The sequence below is a fragment of the Aquila chrysaetos genome, chromosome 4 (assembly GCF_900496995.4).
Source record: "Aquila chrysaetos chrysaetos chromosome 4, bAquChr1.4, whole genome shotgun sequence".
In the NCBI taxonomy this organism is placed as follows: Eukaryota; Metazoa; Chordata; class Aves; order Accipitriformes; family Accipitridae; genus Aquila; species Aquila chrysaetos.
The window spans coordinates 4,959,465-4,972,969 of record NC_044007.1 but is presented as its reverse complement, the minus strand read 5'-3'; the positions used below and the strand labels follow the sequence as shown (position 1 = coordinate 4,972,969).

Below are 13,505 nucleotides of genomic sequence, written 5' to 3'. Positions count from 1 at the left end.
AAAATTAACTTGAACCTACAGTTAGATGCACTGACACTTTGAATTTAACAGTGTCAGACCTGCTGCAGTTCCTTTCTTTTTTTTCTCTGACTCAATTACAAGAACAGAGTCTAAGCCTCTGCACTTGCCAAAAGGGATCTGCAGCTGATGTCTCGTCAGCTGTACAGTAGTTTTAAGATAGGAAGAAAAGTCTGCTGCCTCAAAAAAATTAAAAAATTTACCTTGTTCATCATCTTGAATTTGTCTGTAGAATTTACAGGTAAGAATATTCTTACACACCTGGCCCAAAAGTGAAGGCGGTATCCCTGCTGCACTGTGGATTGACTTCATCTACAAATTCAGACTGTCTAACCACCTTTGTAATAAGCAAGACCAAGATTTTCTGACCTTTGTATATGGCTCTTTTTTTAAGACACTTTTGTATTGACGGCATAACGGCAAGGGACACAAGGAGACTAACAGGCACCTTACAGCATGCAGAGCACACCTTACTTGAATTCTTACCAAATGTGTGGAGTGAAGCAGCATGTTTTCTGGCATTTTTTCATGCTCTCTGCTCTTTGATAAAGGCAATAAAGAAGGACATTCAGTGCCCACCCAAAATTGGCAGATAATGCCTTTGAGAGAGTCAACATGTATAAAGGAGATGGTTCAAGACAATCTAGCTAGCACAGGCTTCAATGGCAGACTTTCTTGGAGCTAACAGTATGTCAAAATAAAGAAGCGTATCACATGAAACTGTAAACAGAACGCTTCCCTTACACTGAACCGTTAGCATCAGATCTTCTGCCAGCAGTCTATAATCTGCTAGTAACTGAACTGTTTTGAGGCCTGAAATCACACCAGTAGTTTTGGGGCTAAGACCTGATAAGGAATCAATTAACATGGTATGTCTGGTTACAGAAGGCAATGAATACAATTTTATTATATAGATTTATCTGCATTTTGTGGTAAATAAACAGTCAAGCAAGTAGATCCCTGAAGCCCTTTAAGACTTCAGTGATCTGCAGGTCAGTGACCTGTAGGACAGACTGGGAAAACTTTCAACATTAACTCATTATCTCTTATAACCTATATCTGGGCTGCTTATAAACACCTGCGTTCTTGATTATGCACCATTGGACAGTCATCTCCAGGCAAGCACAAACAAGGAGAATCAAGGATTACAGGTAACATGATCAGAGGCAAACAATTTCCTAGCACAAGGTTGTTCTGCCAGTCTTTTTGGGTGCAGGCAGCTGAGACAGCATAGGTTGATATACCCAGTGAAAAACCTCGGAGCAGATTATGGACATTTACTGACAGAATATCACCTCTTCCAACAGGAGAGCTGATATCTGAATCAGAATTAGGCAACAGATTGGGCACTGCAGCATGTTAAGGGCTGCATCAAGCTAACCATGGATGCCTCTACAGACTAGCCCAGATAAAGGTTAAAAGGACCTCTCGTCAGGATTAAATGCATCTTAAGATATACTGAAGATGCAGTTAATGAAACTTCTCCCTATAAAGCAGAAACCTGTGCATGAGTGGAAGACATAATTTTGGCTAGATATTTAGGGAAAAAAGAAAAAAATAAAATCCCCAGTCGTTTCAGTGATATTTCCCCCGCATATCTGCTCAAGCAGCTAAATAAAAGAAACACCAATTAAGTTTGGAAGACTTTTACATAAACCACAATCTTTATTTTACAAGTGGGGGGAAAAAGTGATTTCATTAACATTTTTGCTGTTTTTTTTCAGTAAAGGCCTAGGGGAAGAATCAATGTTCAAATTTTTTTACTTTGCTTTGACTTTTTAAGCCCAGCAGCTAGTAGCTATTGTTTCTTAATTTTGTTGAGGTAAAATGTGAAATAAAACCAACAAAAACATAAAAGAAAGGGGAAAAATTTAATCCAGAAAATGAAAGTAATGATAACTTTCATTCTGAATTGACAGCTGAGAAGGTAAATTATAAAATACAGTTTCTCATAATGACTAAACAAAAATAGCTCAGTGCCTCAGATAGAATTTAAGCAATGAAATCTCAGCTGTAAATCAAAAGGAAATCAGATTCAAGAATTTAACAGAGCAAGGAAAAGTACAAAATTTGACATTATTTACTGTCATTGAGTCTCAGATATTGGCAGAGATTATCAACAGTCAAAAAATAAACTTTGTTTCATTTAATGATAAATAGTTATCCTTAGCAGATTGGAAGATGACAGATTTTTGCTATTTTTCACTCTAAAACATAATATCAAATTACACATGACTTCTGTTGGAGAATCAACACAGGGAAGCACAAGAGTAAAGGAATGGTGTTACTGATCACTAAAGCTAATAGTATGGAACAAACAACAAGGAATAATAAGCACTTAAAACCAAAATGCATTCATGACTTAACAGACAATATATACCTAATGTAACAAAAAAAAGATTTGAACAGCCTTTTGACAAGTCTTGCAATAAAACATTTCTGAAAAAACTTAAATATTACAGTATTTTCCCCCAACCCAGCAAAACTTCTAGGCACCCTAATTAAAAGCAGTCACATCTTTAACTACACCTTCAATCAGCAAATCACTTAAAATAAACTTTCCACTGACTTAAATGCTGATCGGTATGATGAACAGGCAAAGAATGAAGCAAATGCATACAATATGAGCTGAAGCACTTGGTTATATTGGAGCCACTATATATAGCACCTGCTGCTATAAGACTTGTGAAACTGTACACAGCTGAACAATGCAGAAACTCTACCTTTGAATTAGCACCTCAATCTATTTTTAAAGATTTCAGGATTAAATACTTTCCACACAGAGTAAATTCCTGAGAATAGATTGACAAGGCAGGAGTAGGATAACCTTGTCTTACACACACCACAGCTGGGGAAACCTAGCACAAAAAGCCAGCTTACCAACAAGAGAGTTTCAAATAAAAGTATCATGTTATATTTGAAGCTTTTACGGAAGGTTCGCAGCTTCACACCCAAGCTACTCTGTGACTATAAGAAAGGAATTGCAGTGAACCAAAGAGCAGTCGTGCTGCCCATTTAAAAGTATACATAGGCAGAGTACAAAGGACATTTTTGATACTGAATGAGGAGGACTATGCATGCAAATAATAAATGCAAACCAAGTATTTTAACCTGTATCATGAATCTTCTTGAAAACTATTTAAAGTATATGCTGTGGTACTTCCAGGTTGATCAAGAGAGATCACTTATTAAACCTTGAAAACCTTACAAAGGCCTAGGAATGTGCCATTGCAGGGATGAAACTCTGAACACCATTAATAAGGTTCCTGGAATTTTGCGAACAGCTGTTCCGGATACTATGTTCTGACTTTGCAAGTAGCATTAGATTTACTTTACTAGAGCAGTTCCTAAAAGAATAAAATTATGCCTATTACGCTACACTTTCAGGCAGCAAAATGCTTGACAAACTTGCTTACCAATAAAGTCATACAGTTTTAGGTCTCTTTTAAAAGAGCTGGATGCAATCTACTCATTTACAAAAATTCTTGTCTCATTTTTAAACAGTTTTTGCAAAATCTATTTCAGTGTTTCGTTATCTTTGCCTAGCCTAAAATTCCCTTGCTATATGCGAAGGTAATTATTTACTGTATTACCTGCTGTGAAAAAAAGATACCTATCGTCTTGGCAGTGCCATTTATGTAATGAAAAACTCAAGTCCCCTGTCAGTCTTTTGCTTCAGCAAGACTAACAGTTTCTTTAAGCTTATTTTAAAGCATAAGTCACATTTAATCACTCTTCTTGCTCTAGACTTTCTCTAACTTGCCTACTTTTCTTCATGTTTCTCTAAGTTCAAGCCCCAAACTTCTCTTGAGGCTTTACTTCTTTTGTTCACAGGAACAAAAGAAACACTTCATGTTTTGCACACTATGTTGCTGTCCATCCATCCTTTGACATTTTTGCAATGGTATGATACTGGTGACTCATCGTTTCTTTGAAAGTGAAATACAATCCCAGTATCTCCTAGACATATATTCTCTTCTTGCCTATCTTTGGGTTTTATTTCTGAAGTCTGTCGTGGAAAAGGTCCTAAGACCAGTAGGAATCTCTTGGATCAATTAAGTTCACTCTCAACTATTATTAGTAGTAGTATTACATAACTGCGATGAAATAATTTCAGAATTTAAACCAAACAAAATGCTTGCTTGCACTATGAACACTGGCTTTCTTTTCAATAATCCTGCTACTTGATAGTTGGTAGCTGATTATTGCAAGGGGATTTTTAATAAAAGCATATTCATGTTCAATTTGTAACAATTTTTTCTTGCACTAACTTCATCCTTCATCTAAAAGAGTATTTCCTTCTCCTTGATATTTATACCTCAGAAGTATTTACACACTGAAACAAAGTCCATTCTCAGTCTTCTTTCTTCCCAACAAACCCAAGCTCGTTTATTCATCTTTTGAATGACAGCTATTCAAAGGCCACCTCTGGAACTCCCAGAGTTCGAATACATCCCAAATATTTAAAGATTGTAGAGTATTTCACTATTAGCATAGGTGAACTTACATTAACAAAAAATTGTTGATTAAGGATCGATACAATCATTAACTTACAGAATTCAATTTTGCAAAAGGGGCTTTGCTTAAGCAGTATGTAAAGCAATGCAAAATTAATAAAAACATGCAGAATAGGAACTGTGTATTTAGCATCAAATAAAGACAATTTTAGAAAAAAAAATTATTAAAACTGATTGCACTCAGTGGCTGATGAATTTTAGGCAAGCAGATTTTCGTGATTATGGCATTTGACCACCATCACGTATTGCCATGATTTTAAAACTCACTACAATATGTGAAACTACTCTGTGGCTTACAAGAGAAAGCAAGCACCAAAGGAGAGAATGATTACAGTTTATTCCTCACATCCAAAGACAATCATTTACACATGCATTTTGGGTAAGATTCTGTTAGACGAACACAAAACAACGTAGTGCACAACACACCACAACAGCCAAGAGATATAGAAAGGAGTCATCAAATTTTAAAATAAACAGGAGATATCCTGTCTCTGGTAAAATAAACCATCATGAAAAAACATTTGAACCTCAGAAATTGTCCAATGCACATAGATTGCTTTAATCCTAGTCTGCAGTTAAAGGAGGTTAAACTCCTAAATGAGGAATTTTGAAAATTTGTTCATATAATTGTTTACCTACATGTTGCTGATCATATCGAAAGTTTCCAGCATGGTCTTTAAGTTATAGCCAACATAATAGAGACAATGAGTCAAATATACAAGAGTCGAAACAACGCTTACCTTGTTGCTGGAAGGGTACTAACACGTGTAAAGAAAACAGACGGCTCTACTTCTACATGAAGGCCTAGTGAAAGGTTCCGGTAATATCCTTCAACATGTCCTGGTCCACCAGAGTACTTAAAATTCAAAATGGCTTCCAGTGTCTAGAGAAATAAAAGTAAATTACTTATTAGCTATGTTTCATTACTGTGCATTTCACAAGTTCAATTAAAATAGACCACAGAAGTGATTTACCAACAAAATTTCTATGCCCTCAAGAGTTTGCTTTCCTAACACATCCATTCTATTATCTCAAGAAAAAAAGGCAATCTAACAAATAACTGCATCTTAGGTAAACAGTTGGGTTCTTTTCCTAATCCTATCAAAAACTAGAGAGTACAGAACAAAGTCAGCTGGACTTCTCTACATAATTCCTCTCCATACCACACTTAACACAGAAAAAATAAAGAGCTTATTTTTGCTTAGAAAAGTTTAGTGTTTATTAAATTATATGCTCTTTCATAGTCTTGAAAAAATATTCACCGCTTCATTACCTTCACAATCAAATGGAAAACCTTTAAAGTTTTTGAGTGTGAACAGATAAAGATTATACAAAACTAAAAGCATCTGGTATCTCAACAAGTCAGGGTAAGCATATGCTTATCTCTATTAACTAACAGCTTAAAACAACACTGTTAACTAGATCTAGTGCATGAACCTTGTATTTCTTTGATGTTCATTTTATAGAACATGATTGGCTAGCAAATATTAAAAATGAGGGTGATTTCCTAGCATTAGTCTTACACACTCAATACTCCCAGTAGTAGTAAGCCTTTACTTCTGTGATGAAATTTTGGGCTTCATGTCTTTTTCCTTAATGAACAGCATGTGGGAAGCTTCCAAGCATCCCAGTCCCCGTGCTATCATATCATCAGTGTTCAAGCTCAGAACAAACCTTTGATTCATTCAAAGACACTACATACCACCTCTTCTTTCATTACACTCCTGAAATACAGTTTGCTGGAAGCAAGGCGAGAATTTGGGACGTGTCACTGGATGGTTTTTTTTCTCAGCTCTTATTCTGGTCCCCAACCAGCTGCTATTGCCACATCTCAGAGCAAGGACAGAGGTAGTGACAGACCTCTACCCTGACAGGGACATTACCATGTTATGTCTAGAAGGACAGCTGTTTCTTAAAAAGATTTAGAAACAGCGCCTATCTCCTCTTTGATTGGCTTTTAGCTCATTCTCTATTAAAAAAAAACAAACACCCCCCTCCAAAACCAAAAAAAACCCAAATCTCAAGTCAACAACTTATCCAGGAAACCAATTATACTTATCAGATGTCATCAATCCTCACAGTGAAAAGTACTCTCCCTCTCAATTGAAGACTTACAAAACAATTTATGAAACCTCCTAATTTCTAGCTCTAAGGAACAATCTAAGGATTTTCTAACTTACAAAAAAACATTTATGTTTGATGCCATTCTGTTTCTAAGTCTGGCTGAAGGAACAGAAACACAGATACAATCAATTTCTTAAGATAACCACAATCCAGTGATTTAAAGAACCCCAAAATCAAGAGTTCAATGTTTTCCTGCATGTACATGCTTACATGTTTTGCTTATTTCCAGCTTGCTTTTAAGTAAAGGGGGCTAACTCCAATTCCTAATTTAGTTTCATTAAAATTCATAAGAGTCACCTCGTAATACAGATTAAAACCTTCGCTGGGTACGCTGGACATACCCGTCTACTCTGCTTATGTCAATTCCTAATTTGTAGTTAACGAACTCAAGTTTATGTTATGTCAGGAGAGCTAATCAATATTAAATACAAAAATAAAAAAGCGCAAACCCATTCAAAACATACTTCATTCTAATTAACCAGTTGGACCATTTAATAAAAATCAGAGCCAGACTCCGTAAGTACAGGGATCTGACACTACTTACATCATAATGTGAGAATGGACTTCAATTTCAATTAGGAAATCTGTGAAAACCCTAGCTATATATGTTCTGTATTATTGCTGTAATACTGACAGTATCCTGCTTGGGAAAGCTCCTGTGGTATGGATCCATAGTTCATTCTACACAGGACCATGGCACAAAGCTGATTTATTAAGCCCAGTACCATATAATTACAGGTAAACACGTAATAAATGTTAGTTTGAAAGGTCACAGAGCATTATCATTCCAGATGCAAAACACTTTGTAACATCCTATACCAAATGAAAAACCTCCAGAAAAAAGGCTAAAAAATACAACCATTATGTGACATTGATGAGCAGGACAGTTTAAGGGCATCATCATAATCCTGGTCCCTGGTGTAGTGAGGAATTTGTCGAAGAAAACTTGCTGATGATGCTGCATGTCCCCCACACCCCATGCTAGAGAACAGGGAAAAAAAAAAAACTAATGGTCTTCTATTAATGTAGACAACAGGAGAACACCTCTTCTCACCCAAAATGTAAGATCTAACTGGGGACATTTAATACTGAGGACACAGAGATTTTTAATATCTCTGAGAACCACAGAACACCCAAACCTATAGTCTTTCTCTGGCCATGATAATTTGCAGGGTTTCTAGGAACATACACTTACACACAAAGATAAAACAGCAGGCAGACTTTACATCAGGACTGTAGATGTATGTGTAGGGAGGAACATAACTGAAGGAAGTGATTTCTTCAGGAGCCTTCAGGTGATCAGAGAAAGTTTTATTGCTTAGGATTCATGTAATATGAACAGAATGTAAAAAAAACCCAAATTTAATCCTCTTTAAACCCCTCTCTGCACATGTACCTTGGAAAGGACTCCACATACAATATGAAAGATTGATTTTCTGTCTCTAGGATAGAAAAAAAAAATCCTACACTTTCATAAACTTAGAAACCTCCAATTTAAAACAATTTACCATTCTCTCCCACACCACCTGCAAAGAAGAACGGTCCAAATGGTACAGCCCCTGATTTAAATAATGTTGTATACTTACTCCAGTGGCCTTGTCAAACCTACACAAATAACTGACTGAGCTGCAGAATCTATTCATTTTTATAAATACCAACAGACTGTATTAGATTTCTCCAAACTGCTTCACTGCAGACCAAAAGGAAACGGCAGGGTGTCACTATGAACATAATTTTGCCTGCGGATGATCCATAAAAAAGAAAAGGAAGGAAGGACGGAGTACACTGACCTCTCAGGGCAGGCAGCCAGGAAAAGAAGCCTATTGTTAACTGAACACATCTGGAATTCAGAACATCTATGGACTGGGTGGGGGGGGGCGCAGGGATTCTTGTTTTTAAGCTGAGTTGCATTCTGGAAACTCAATGGTAAAAATATGGGTAAATTGTTTAACCTATATGATGACTTGATAAATTTTTTACTACTTCACTAGTACTTCCTTCTATTGATGAAGAAAAGGAAACAAAAGTGTTTCTGCATGTAAGTTCCAGATGACAAGACTCTTAAGCAATGGTACCAGACATTAATACCACCTACTATATTGACAAGAAATATTTTACAGATGAACTATCAAAAAATTACCATTTTGGTTTCTCTCATGCATTTTTTCCTCAAACATATTTTCTGCATAGAGCAGGTACCAGTTGTCTGTTTTTTTTAAAATCATTCTCTCCAGTCTGCTCATGGAAATGCTTCCCATATTCAGAATTAAAAGCAAAATTAGAAAAGGACTGCTATTTGAATAACACTATGACACTAATGAAAGGCAAAACATTTGGCATTAAAGTTTCCTAAGTGACTATAGTTAGTACTCCTCTGCCAATCCCTCAATAGTGACTCTGTCTGAACAGTAACACCTTTCATATACTGATGTTTAATTGCCAATTCAAACAATTATAATCTACAACTCAGATCAATTATTTCTACCGAACTACTACTATAGTACTTCCTAGCCAGAAGTACAGAGTAAACTCTAAAGAGAATTTCCATATAATTCTACAAAATATTGCTACTTATGCAGAACCTAGAACATTATTGATTGAGAACAGGTCTCCCCAAAACAGCTAATGACACAAGAAACATATAAGTGAAGGGGGAAAGAGCAGTGATTAAGGGGATTTCTTGTGCTTGGATGTTAAATATGGTGCTCAATCCTTTCTGTATGCTTGTTCTCTAGTAAGAGGGTTGACTGACTACCAGAGTCAAGAAGCTTTACCCTAAAAAAGTGTTCAAAGTTATATGTAGCAAAGAGCACTATTTTGGCTCAAAAAATGGGCTTAGACCAAGAGTATGTTAAGGAAACTGTAACTCAGGGATATAAGAATCCACCTGCAGAGACATAATCATTATATGCTGTATGTAAAGGAAAATAAACAATCCATAGAAGAACACAAAATATTAGCTTAATTTAATATTAGCAACTCTCCTAATTAGACTTTTTTTTTAAGAAAAAAATCCTTCAAAATATGAAAAACATTAAGAGTCATTTTCTTTTAAAAAAGGGAATAATTACTGAACAGCAACATTAGGTATAATCAACAAAGAAACTACGAACAATAAGAACAATATACACAGTAGGTGAATTAGTAGTTAGGAAACTCAAATTTATAGTGAAATATTGTTAATAAGTAAACAATCAATAAAATGTTCATATATTTTCCTCCTCACTGCTGAAAAACACTTTTATGCATCTAAATTTTTGGTTTTGTAAAATTTACAAAGTGGAAACTGTTCAAGTCAGGAGCTCCTGGGTTTAATTCTTACATCACCTATCTTGCTTAGTAGATTTGTTTCTTTATTCTTTGTTTTTTTACTCCTAAGCAATTACACTAGCAATAACTCTGATTTTATCCCTGTGTGTATCTTGCTACTGGAAGAACCAGAAGATTCTGTTTTATAGTATTTCTTCTTACAGTATTGCATCACCATAAATACTGCATTTTGTGTTTCAGATAGCAAAGCAAGATTTTGTCATCAAATTTTTTTCAAACTGGAACATTAATTTTTGAAATATCCATTATCATTGTTTTCCATAATTAAATTAACAAATTGTACTTTGTAAGAAAGACTCACATATGCTGCATTTTCAGGTCTTTTCTAAATCTCCTTAATATAGTAAAAATGACACTAAGTAGATCTCAACATTTTATACAAGATGAAATGCCAGTACTTAGATATAGGCAGCTTGCTCCTGAGACTCTGCAGATACTAACTGCAATAACTTGTGAAGAAATACCAGAACGTACCATTGCAGGCTCCCCATTAAGATGTAACATTTAAAAAAAAAAAAAAAAAAAAAGCAGCATGAAGACCAGACTAAAAATATATAAATTCAGACTATAATCTTTCCATTTTAGTTTCTGAACTTCTTATAGAAAACAATTATTACTAATAAATATAATTTCTCATGGGATTAGGGCTTGAAATTTGAAAAATAACTTATTCTACGTGTCTAATCTTCCAATACACCTTGCTTAAAAAAAAAAAAATTTTACTTGCCCAAGAGTAAATATGTTTCCTTCCCAAATCCCATCATGCTCCTGAGCTGCTTCTCATGCAAATTAGCATTAGCAAGACATGCTCTATGCATTAATGAGTGTTTAACCATTCTTTCTGACTTTTAGCCCTTTTTCTCATTGGAATGCCTTTTGTTTTCTTGTTTGTTTGAGTGGGTTGGTTTTTTTCCTTAAACAGACTATAAACCCCCATTTTGTTAAATTGTCTGCCTCCCTCCTTCTTTCCTCTCCTTCTCTGACCATTCCACTCCCATATTCAACTCTGATGGGCAATCAGTGATATTCATCAGTAATGAAGAGAAATAAAAATGTACTAGTTCATCAGTTCCACCTTACAAAAGGCACCAGAGAATCTCTCTCTACAAGATTAATTTCTCAATTTCTCCTATTGGGTGCCATGCTTAAATTCTTTTAAGAGCTTTGAGGATTGTGTAAATAACACACGGATCAGGAATTTCAGCTGCCTAACTGCAACTAATTAAATTATCTGGCAGTAACAAAGAGAAAGTTTCTCAAATTAACCACACTCTTCAACAGCACCAGGTAACCCTGACAATAAATATGCTAGCAACAACAGCAAAGAGATGGCCAGCTGACAGCGTGCTCAGAGTGCCAGCGCTGCCGACACAGACGGCGTCCCACTGCCTCAGCTCCGTGGGTGCAGAGATGCAGAGCTGGTGGCATCTCCACCTGCTCCCCCATTCCTCGCTGCTTCTGGGACACGAGGCTGAGTTCTCCTCAGGGCCGTTGTATTCGCACAGCCCCGCAGGGCCTCCGTGATGCTTCAGGCTGCAGACCACGGTTCCAAACGGTGCCTTCAAGCTCTCTTCTGCTCCTTGCTGCCTCAGGCCAGTCCTATTCGCTCACCTTCATTCACGCTGAGAAGCTGAATGGTTCACCCCCATCTGCACAGCACACAGTTACCACAGAGTGGAGTAGGGATTTTTTGCCCTAGTCAGACTAAATTTTTTATCCTTCTTTCTGTATGTGGCTCCATACTTCAATTTCCTATCTTTACTATCAAAATTACCTGGCCGAAGCATTACTGGACCAAACCCAGAAAGCTCCACTCCTGGAGACTGCAAGCTTTCAAATCCAAGCGCGTGGGATATGCTGCTCCAGCAACATGGTTCATACAGAAATGCAGTACATTGAACACAGCTAAATCTTTTTTCAGGGAAGACCAGAATGTGAGCATTGGGAGGGAAATGGAGATGCCTACATAGCTGAAAGGAAGATGGGACTCAGATAGGTCAAGCTTCCAGTCCTTGGACCAAGTTGTGAATGCAAACACTGTGTCTATGTTTAGAGTTGATCTCATGAAAAAATTCAGTCCTGGCATTGAGAAATGCACATATCTCTGCCTATGTATTCATTTGACTATCAAAATTAATTTAGTTAGCACTTTCTTGAGTTTCAATTTACAACAGTCTAACAAAAGACAAATAATTGTGATTTTTGCTTCTTTCTCCCATCATTGAGTCTACAGTCCATGACCCCACAGGGCAACCTGACAAAGGATAAAGTCTGTATAAAAATCAGGCTTAAAGGATAAAGTCTGTATTAAAAAAACAAGGTTTAACAGCAGTGTTGGGAGAAGCAACAGGTGCCCTTATGTACATAAGCTGAATATCCTCCTGCCCACTTGTTCTCAGGAGGATAAAAGAAAAAAACATACCCCCACACACCACTAAAGAGGAAAAGCAGAGAAACTGCTGACTAGCTAGAGATTCTATAATTCTCCTTGGGAAGACAAAAATCTCCAGTCTAATAGAAAAAAAACTCCAACTAAATGTCAGTAGTGTTGTGTTTTTGTTACTCCCCATTGAGGAGAGCTAAGCAAAGAGCAGCATTACTGAAATCTGAACGCTCTCACGACATACTTCATGGTTTCTGAGATACACGCGCTTCTTACCATTGACTCTTTGGACCGGTCTCTTACTGCAAAACTCAGACCACAGGGACTTGGATATTGATATCTTCAAAGCTTCTTCCATGCAAGAACCACACCATTCCCTCAAACACTTAGACCTTCCTTTACTTGAAATACTGGTATTGAAAGGACATTTGGGAGGAGAAGTGGAGAATATCATTTGTGATAAGGAGAGCACCAAGCCTTTACCTCACAAGGTTTATTTCAAGCTGACCATTATTCCAAAACTGAAAATAAATAAGTCCTCCCTGATGTCTTTAGTATCTGGCACAAATCTTAGGCTGCCCAACAAAGTCCACAATAAGAAATGAAGATCAGAAGTGGAATACATGAACAACCATATATGAAATTTTCTACCTGTAGAAAACACCGTATCATGGTTCATAAAAAGTAGATTATATAATAAATTGAATTTTTACATGAAAATAATCAATGGAATGAGTGTGCACTGATACCATACAATTTTGCAGAAAGAGATCTATTCATTGCTCTCTCACTGGAGAATATTAGTCTTTTCACTTATGGCTAGCCTGTCTGATTTTCTGATACACAAAATATACTTCAGGTTTTCTGTATTTTTATAAATGACACAACAACTCTCTTTTTTCTTTTTTGCTAAAAAATAAATCCTGTGTTTTTGAGAAGAAATTAAGCAGCGAAGAAAGGACAGTAAGTACCTATACATGTCTTTGAATGCAAATCATGAAGGAAATCTAAATCTACTGGAATACTTAATTGATCAAGGTAGAATTCCTAATTTTCCCCAAACAGGAAAAGGAGACTCTCCCAGTAGATATTGTTCATTAAAGCACCAAATAGTACAGTAAATGATAGCAAGA

General features: G+C 36.3%; 1 protein-coding gene across 4 annotated transcripts in view; it reads right to left on the bottom strand.

The window, feature by feature from the left end:
- Window positions 1-13,505, bottom strand: part of TRAPPC9 (trafficking protein particle complex subunit 9) — a 519,558-nt gene that overhangs the window by 330,228 nt on the left and 175,825 nt on the right. For all 4 annotated transcript variants that reach the window (XM_030011866.2, XM_030011869.2, XM_030011867.2 and 1 more), the window contains one exon: window positions 5,276-5,418. In XM_030011866.2, coding sequence (XP_029867726.1) covers window positions 5,276-5,418 — 143 coding nt within the window. The remainder of the gene's footprint in view (window positions 1-5,275; window positions 5,419-13,505) is intronic.